Below are 9,261 nucleotides of genomic sequence, written 5' to 3' on the forward strand. Positions count from 1 at the left end.
AAACAGCACTATATAGCTCCAACTTTTTTTGTACTCCATGAAACTGGGTCTTAGATGTGGCTACTTAATCCCTCCAAAATTCACTTAAAACTAGAACACACTAAAATAATAAAAGTAACGCAATCAGAAATACAAGTACGTGCATTTTGTTTCATTGACACGATGTTCCCTCACCTTATAATCATGAGGAGCATTGCAAATAATAATAATAATAATAAAAAAAAAACAGTTCAATTTACTCTCGCTTCCTGCTTGCTGATTTTTTGTATACACTAGGCACGAGAAATATCCCACTTCTTGTTGCTTAGCATCAAAATTTCTGGAAATGAATAAGTGCTTCTGACAATTTGTATATGGATCTAAAGCCAAGAAGTTGGTAACAGTCACTTTCTCTATATAAATATGCCATGTGCAGTATTACGCATCTTTATTGTGAGGATTTTAAAAAATCTTCCGACCTCAACTGCTGCCTCGTTTGTGGTGAAACTGCGCATAGAGCTTAGGTATTACGGTAACTTTTGTGAGTAAGTTTGACAATAGTACTTACCTGGTTCAGCTGTGCATAATGCAAACTTGTAATCATTTATGCTGAGAATAAGGAACCAAAAACGGTCAACGACGCATTTTCGCCACAGGGTGCAGGTGGTGCCACCTGTTATCTGCAGATGAAAGCGCCACGATGCGAACGATGCCTGGGCGAGCGTTGAAAGGTGCGCAGGTCTATAGAAGGCGCCACCACCACCCTTTGATGGCAATCTGGCACTGGGAGCTTCCAGTTCATTGATCTCGGCGCAGACAATTACAATTACAGCTGAAGCAGGTAAGTACCGTTGTCAAACTTAGTATGAGGTAAAGTTGACCGCAATAACCAAGCTCTGTGTGCTGTTTCACTGCAAATGAGCCAGTGGTTGAGGTGGGAAAAATTTTAAAGTCTTCATGATAAAGATGCACAATATTGTTACGTTGCCCGAAAGGTTAGTCACAAGCAAGGGCGACCGGAGCGCAGAGCGAACAACACAGGAGACACCGAACACTTGCAATATTATATACCGCAAAAATAGAGCAGATAAGTAAAGTAAATTGCTATAAGAGATGATTAATATACATCGACACATGACAAATTTCATTAAACAAATAAGCGTCACCTGTAATGTGGCAAATTTCTTCAATGACAGTGTAGTACCGTGGTTATACATTCTCAGTTCATATAAATTTCCAGTCCATATGTTCAAAACTGAGAGCAATAAAAATTACCTGTAGAGTTACATTATTTGTCATCTGATTGATATATGTTCCCAGATAACACAACTTCCTGGCTACTTAGTACAAAGTTTCGACAAATTCCACTTGTATAACCTGCTTAGTGACCAACTACACATGTGCAAACATGCAAACTACGAGTGGGCCCAATGTGGGGGCACACAACATAAAAGACGAACTGTAGAAGAAGTCACCTGCAATGGTAGCTCCTCTGCAGTGTCTAGGCGCGTAAGGGCAAAGCATTAAAGAAAAAGTTGCGCAATATACGGACAGGCCGCCTCCTTAGGGACGTATTATGAAGAGGAGAAATGCAAGCAGCTTGGGGCGAAGCATCCGAAAACTACAATGATGCACTCACATATGAGCGGTCTGGCTATTGGAAACGTGGAACGAAGAGCAAAAACACTGAGACAGTCAGCAACTGTGTCAGCTTTTTGGGAGTGCAAAAGGTGCAAGGGGGCATTAATATCCGAAAAAAAATGTGGATGGGATCCTAGCTACTTTTGTGACTGATATCGAGGGACCAGATGTGTTACAAAGCTTCTTGCACGATAAGGATAATGCCAATGCAGACTCAATTCTGGGAGCACTAGAAAACTAACTGTTCAGACCTTGTGCCAACATGGGCTAATCGACATTTCTATGAAGCGAAATTGTTAATAAATGTTTTGTACCTCATTCAACAGTTAAATTTTTAATAATTAGGTGGTTTGGATCACACATAGTCCTGGACAAAACGTTCTTCCACATCCCGCATTGTTTTTTATTTAAACATATCAAAGAGGTTATGCTGCATTTTTTATCAGTTCATTATATGGTTGTTTTATGCTTAAGCTTTATTCATAACCACCAGGATAGCATGGTATGTAGATGCTACATTACTGACCAATTGAAATGAAAAGTGCAGAAACTCGATATCTGTAAAATAGAAAAAATTCGTATAGCCCCAGAAAATGGGTGCTCAGTTGGGGCTTCAAACCTGCCATTCTGCACCACTCAAATCAAATTTCAAGAAATAAAAATTTATGCTTACATACTCCTAGCATGCACATTTTTGAATTATTACATAACAAAAACGTACTATGTCTTCAGTAAACAAGAAAGAGTTTTTATCTTTTCCAACTTCGTTCCTTATGAGAGTGGCTAACGTTCATATTAATTGAGGTTCTTGTAACCAGCATAAGGCTGACAAAACTAGGAAACAGAAACATTACAAAACTCAGTAATTCACTTTCTCACACCAAAAATTCAGATGGTGCTTACATTAGTGTCAGAGACGAGATTAAAAAAAAAATGAAAGACAAAGTTAACTATGTACAACTATAAATTATTTTAATTTTTGAACATTTACATAGTTTTTAATAATTAAGGCCAAACTCATGCAGAATTGCACACCATTCTCTCTGCTTGACAATGCAGTGCCCCAGTGTCAAGCATAACAAACATGACCTCTCACACACACGTTATCAAGACTCCCAAAAACACGGCACAGCAGTCCAAAAGTGCAAGAAGGGGTTAGTCCAGTTAATCGAAAGGGAGCAAACTGGGAGTAGCACTGAGAAAGCATCCTACCAGCGTCCATCGCAGACGAAGTCTCCGGACAGGATGAGGAGGCTCACGTCAGAACATAAACCCACATCCAAGGCCTTGACAGCAAAGCAAACGTGGGAAACTTTTTTGTTTTGTTTTTGCGCTAAGCAAGTGCCTCTTTTCTGGAGCCCTGCCTCGTTACAAAACAGCTCTCATTTAGATTAAGGGCAGGGCTGTGGGGGAGGAGCATTTGGCACTGACACTAGAAGGGCCACCGCAGCGCAAGTTGAAAGAAATAAAGAAAAAAAGAAAAGGAGGACCTCAGCGATGCTATTCCGAGCCCTGTTCCCCTTCCTTTCTGCAGAATCAACAGAATGAAGGGCGTGCAGAGCAGTGATTCTGCAACGGCAGCAAAGTGCACCCAACGGCGAGGGGAAGAAGCAGCTGTCCAAACCGTGCGTGTGTGGTGGCGGTGGTGCGTTGAAAGACAAAAACAAAGAGCTAATCAAAGTGGCCCGGTCCCATTCATCGAATCCCACCCACCCAGCACTGCCGGCCAGTGCCTCAACTAAAAGGCCATCACACCTGTTTTTGCATGTCTTCCTTACGTAAATGAAAAGGCTGTGCTGGCTGCCATCCTGAAGTAACATTGCGCGTCTAAAGCTGTCGCAAGCACTTCAAAGGTCAACGAAACTGAGCAACATAAGAATGAAGAAAAGAACTGGCAATGAATACTGCTTGAAGAAAATAGAACGCACACGCTGACACCAAGGAAATGTCTCAATGCCTGCAAGAGGATGCTGTTTTCTTAACGTTTCTTACAAAACCATTTGCTGTTTGAAAGTCTGCTTCTCGCCGGTTTTTCTATGCTGATAACTCTCTGTGGAAGTTTGAAACCCTATTTATTTTGCACATGAGCACAGCAGCTTTGTTTACAGTCAATAATAGAAGAAAGGTTATACTGATCATGAAACTATGCCCTTTTTGTTTTGCAGCATTTTAACTTTCCCTAGGGGCACACAAGTGCACAGCTTACCCTATTCTGCTCCCATAAATCATAATCACTGGCCCATTATTTCTTTCCCCAACTCCCACAACAGTTTCGCCAGAACTTAGTAGCATTCAATATATAGTCATATACATGTTTTATTCTTATGTTTTATTCTTGCCAAGTTACAAGGTTTAATTTTTGTTTTTAGAACAGCAGCACTATGCTTTATTTTTCCTTTTTGTTTTTGACACACGAATTGAGGACACGTCACAACGAGAGAGGGGGGTCTTCCCTGGGGTGAGCAGACTCACCAGCGTGGCGTAAAGCGGTCAGCAGCGAGGTAATCTGTGGCCCCATAGGCCCACAGGGGTCGGAGGGGCCCCCCAGCGTGGGCAGCACTTGGCGCAACCTCCACAGATTCTCCGCATCTCTGCAAAGTGGCCCAACCCTTCTCCACACCACACATAGCTGGCAGAGAAGGCAGTAGCAGAAGCTGTACATGCGACCACATTCTACCAGCAAGACTGACATACCTCGTTAACAGGACTAGTCATGGCAAAGTTTGTTGGGATACACACTGCAACAAGTGCCAACCACAAGCAAGCATTCAGGTATTATTGCCAGGCACTACTTCCTATAGTAGTACTAGGGCTAGACACTACATCTCCATTTTGCAGGACATCAGACACAGTCTGAACTGCTGCTTTGAAAAGACTTGGGGGGCATGCTACCACTGTGCTTACATAGCATGCAGTGCCACACAGTAATTGCCATAACTGTGCGCAGTTTAAGCTCAAGTGAACAAAGCTGGTACAAGGTTTCGGTTGCAGTTATGTCTGCGAGTAAAAGTTAACCTATTCTGTAGGGCAACAAAAAGCAGCAGAGCTGTTTTCTAACTGCAAACTGTGAGATCAGATTACATATTCCACGAAACCGGGGACTAGGGAATGCTGCTGCTGGCTCTGACTGCATGAAGACTGCATAATACGTATGATATCAATAGTTAGAGCGAGCCGACGTTACACTCGTGCTGGTAGAAGGTCTCTTTCACCATTTTTATTTCTAATATTCCTGTCAATGACCACCAAGCAAAATATTTAAAGAAGTATGAACACCGAATTTTCTGTTGCACATTATTTCCTTAGGATGATGAGTAAGGCATCAGTAAACAAGCATCACAACACAAAATTTATCAGCACCAAGGAAATAATTTATAATTCAATTTTTTTCTTTTGGGTAGTTAGGACTTTAGAGTTTCAACAACCGAACTTTAGCTATGATTCACAGCTGGTGTGGAAGTCATCTGAGGCATGCAAAACACTGCGATATAAACACTGCTTTGTCATTTACATTCGCTTCAACTATTACACCAGCCTGCCTTGGAATCTGGAATGACATCATGGCAATGAAAAGCAATTTTATTGCAGGTTTTGTATGTCTCAGGTGACTGCGACCCCAGCAGTGAGGTTACAGCTACAGTACAGTTTTTGACCCCTAAAACAAAGCTTCTTAGAAGGAAAAAATTCAGTCAGAGATTATCTACCCGGCAGGCAAATTCTTCGCAGTGATCCATATTTACTAATGACTTCTGCATTATTCTAACGTAAGAGCATGCAATGAAAATTTGATGCCCCTACACCTGTAATGGCAAGATACCAACAGCAAATAACTTAAACATGGTAAAAAGCACATTTGAGAAATGTCACTGTTAAATATTTTGTTTCACAATCAACAACAGGAAAACTAAAAATAAAAGCAGAGTTAAGTGAGCAAACAGCAGCAAACTGACACTACATTTTGATAATGTGCAATCTTGGTTTTGTTATGCATTTATTTAGGTACTAGGTACTATCTTGTTAAGCAATACAACTAAGCTGCTTGCAAAGCAAATGCTACCAAATGAGCACAGCCTTGTGACACTTTAGCTCACATGTGATGTGTATCGCAGCAATTGGCAGAAAGGCTAGCACGCTGTTGCAATGCAGCATCGTTAGAGGTAGTTACAGTTGCATGCAAATTCTTAGATGGCAGTTAGCAGTGTGCAATATGACAGAAAAACAGAAAAGGTGTCAGTCTTTTTCACCGAAATTCAAAGGAATGTCTATCGGCAAACGTGCATCAAGTAAAATTAGGCGTAAGAATAAGAAGAAAGTAATGCATACAAAATCATGCACATTCCGTCGCCAAGCAAAGACGTGTAAATGTCTCAGTGTACACAGACTCACGTGGGCGCCGCCATCGTGCTGGCCTAGGCTGAGCCTCCTTTTTGCACGGCTCCGCCAGTGTCCTACATAGCAACAAAAATGAAATGGTAACATAATGCCATATGCAAAAAAAAAACAAGTGCAATTAAAAGCCAATTATACGGTGAGCTGGCGCGAAAGTTTTCTCAAGTTTATCAAGAAAACTTGGTTCCTCGACTGCAACACACCAAGCTTAATATAATTTGTGAACTTTACTTCTTAAAATAAACATAACCTTGAACTCAGTTACTTGAAAGAATATCCAGGATAGAAGAAAGGCATGGACAAGAAAGCACGGAGATTAGCTTTATGGACACAGCTGCATCAAAAGGTGCCAAATCCCAAATGCAGCTGAAAACCGCTGATGAACTCTGCACTGGATTAAAAAGTTCTGGGTGAGCTTGACGTCTCCTGCCGAGGGTCGCCTTCGATGACTAAGTATAAGCACTGATGCCTGCGTAAACAGGACACAGTCGGGAATTCTTAGGAACAAGGACATTGCGAAGGTTGCTGCCAGCAAAGAGGAACCAGCTGATAACACAAACAGTCCTGAAGGCCCATTGCTGAAGTTCAGCCAAGTGACAGATACAATCTACATCCTGAAACTGTTCGCTGGCTTCTGTGCGAGAAGTGGGAAGGCATCGAGTGTCTCGCAGCTGTACAAGAAAAACAGAATACTTTCGCTAGAAGCTGCTTTTAAAAAATAGTAATAGCATTTTATTTTTTTTTCAAGCAGTGAATTTCCATCCACCCTACCAAACACTGTGCTCTTCCAATTTAATGAATGTTTTCATAAACCTTCAAAAACCTAAAAATGGATTATATACCTAGGATTTATTAAGATCAGGTTCCAACTACATTAGCTAAATGTCAAGAAACCATTCAGCAGAATCTTTATGTGGCATTTATAGAATTTACAGTCAGGCCTGAAAGCTGAAGTAAAAAAAACCATTGAGATTTCCAATTGGAACCAGTTGATTTTTGGGCACCATTGGAACCAATTGGCTAGAAACCAATTGGAAGGACCAATTGGTTGCAGTTGTCTTTTGAGCCAATTGGTTCCAATGGGTTTTTTTTGACTGGGTAGTGCCAATCAACATTTTTCTACGGAATTGAAATTAACATGCTTTTATGGAAATCAAAGCCAACAGACACACATACATCACACACAAGCAACACTGCACATTCAGGCATACATAAGCTCAATATGTACATCCAGAGAACACACTTCTGCTCCAACTTATATACCCAATTTATTAGGCTCTCATGCTGGGGCCGGTGGTGCTTGCCCATTGAGCGCAGTTATTTAATTTAATTTCAGCTCCAGTGGTGGTGTAGGTGATGAGTACTATTTATTAGGCTAAGCTGCTGATAGCTCTTATTGTAAGTACCATATTAGTTCTACCTTTTTTGTCAAACATGCAAACATTCATTGGATAAATTGGGTGCAGTTCGGCGGACCAATTGGATGCAATGGGTAAGATCAATTGGACTCACCAATCAATTGGAAACCCAAATGGTCCAATTGGATAGTCTATTTGGACCATCCAATTGGAACACCATTCCAATTGGAACCAATTGGAAACCCAAACGGTCCAATTGGATAGTCCATTTGGACCGTCCAATTGGAACACCATTCCAATTCGAACCAATTGGAAACTGAACTCGTCCAATTGGAACCCATTGGAAATCCAATTGGTTCCAATGGTTGTTTTTGACTGGGCACTGCGAATGAAACACCTGCAGTGCAAGATACACCATGTAAACCATAGCAATTCATGTGTTCTGCAGTTATATGTGACAGTGTATTGTTCAAAGGTGAGCAGACCTAATGTATACAACCTGTACCCGTCGTCAACCAGATATGTCCAACATAACATGCGGCACAACACTTTCGGATCTGCAAGATCCATGATTAGAAAAAAAAAATGCACATTACGGGCACGTCGAACGAGCTAGCTTATATATGTTTTGGACAGAATTTTAACCATGCAGTGTGAGAAAATTAAAAGAATGCCACCAGCATTCCGATCGGGTAAAATGCAAAAACGCCCGTACGTGCGATGTCGGTGCGGGTTAAAAAAAAAAAAAAAAAAAAGCCAGTAGTCGAAATTGATCCGGAATCCTCCGCAACGACCTACGTACCGAGCGATCAACTAAATAAAAAGTAGCCTTGCACGTACAAACAGACCTTGTGCTTTAAAATCACTTAGACATTTCTCGTTCGACAAACAGAAACAAAAGGCAAGTCTCGCAAGACAACGGCGAGACCCTGAATGCATGTTTACAAAGGCATTGCACATGTTATGCACCGGCGCGCTTTTTACACAAGGAATAGACCAAGCATGTAAACAAAGCGGCAAAGCTCGGAGCGTCGAGATCATTTCCCTTGAGAGCTGCTTGTCAGCGATATGGCTGGTGCTTTTTTTGGGAGGAGCGGAAAGCTTGGCATTAAGCCAGTCGTTGTGCTGCAAATGGCTCAACAACCAACAGCTGATTCCCGGCACTTAACTCTTGCTTTGGCCTTCACCACGAACACTCGGCACAAAATGCACATTAGCAGAAAGGTGACATCAAACTGCTAAAAGCAAGCGCAGGTGCGACTACACCGATGTGAATATCGAAACAACAGTGCATCGGCACCGTTGCAACGAAGACACTCGATACAAACGCGGCCTGAGGACTTCATGTCGGATTTTCTTGCATGTGAATATATCGAGAGAGATTGTGCGTGCCGTTTTATCGGTTTATGCGAGCAAGGTAAAGCTTGTTTGGGCTCACCCGATGTCCTGCACGCTAGCAGCCGTGCTACTCCCAATGTTCCTTGCGTACTCCGCGAAAGCGCGCCCTCTCGCCCGCTTTCTCCTTTCAGATGAAGCGGTGCACAGGACGGACAATGAGCGCTCTGGCGTTGCTGTGGTTCTACTGCGTGTTGTGAGCGACGCAGCACTTATGCGTTGTTCTAGGGTTGTATCGAACTTTTAGAAATATTACGCAGCTTGCTGCAAAAGCCGCAGCAGAACGTGCAATGGATACAAAAACGTAAAGCCAGCTAGATGCCCTGCTTCTTCAGCATCAAAACAGATTCTGAACACATGGACGAGTTTGTGGCCTTCTAGATAGTATTTTTGGAAAGCTTTATTCGCTTTATTGTACGTTATAATATTGTATTCCTACCGCTACTGGAACTAGCAATATGATACCAACAGAGCGGCCAGGCGGCTTCCGACAATACGA

At 42.0% G+C, this 9,261-nt stretch overlaps 1 protein-coding gene across 1 annotated transcript in view; it reads right to left on the minus strand.

Moving 5' to 3' along the window:
• Positions 1-8,865, minus strand: part of LOC149343112 (cytosolic carboxypeptidase 1-like) — a 42,186-nt gene extending 33,321 nt beyond the window's left edge. Inside the window, exons 1-3 of the mRNA XM_089545631.1 lie at positions 8,806-8,865; positions 6,007-6,068; positions 4,093-4,249 (exon numbers count right to left, since the gene is read on the minus strand). Coding sequence (XP_089401757.1) covers positions 4,093-4,138 — 46 coding nt within the window. The 5' untranslated portion in view covers positions 4,139-4,249; positions 6,007-6,068; positions 8,806-8,865. The remainder of the gene's footprint in view (positions 1-4,092; positions 4,250-6,006; positions 6,069-8,805) is intronic.
• Between the last annotated feature and the right edge of the window lie 396 nt (positions 8,866-9,261).

The sequence above is a fragment of the Amblyomma mixtum genome, chromosome 5 (assembly GCF_055824585.1).
Source record: "Amblyomma mixtum isolate Tamu chromosome 5, ASM5582458v1, whole genome shotgun sequence".
Lineage (NCBI taxonomy): Eukaryota > Metazoa > Arthropoda > Arachnida > Ixodida > Ixodidae > Amblyomma > Amblyomma mixtum.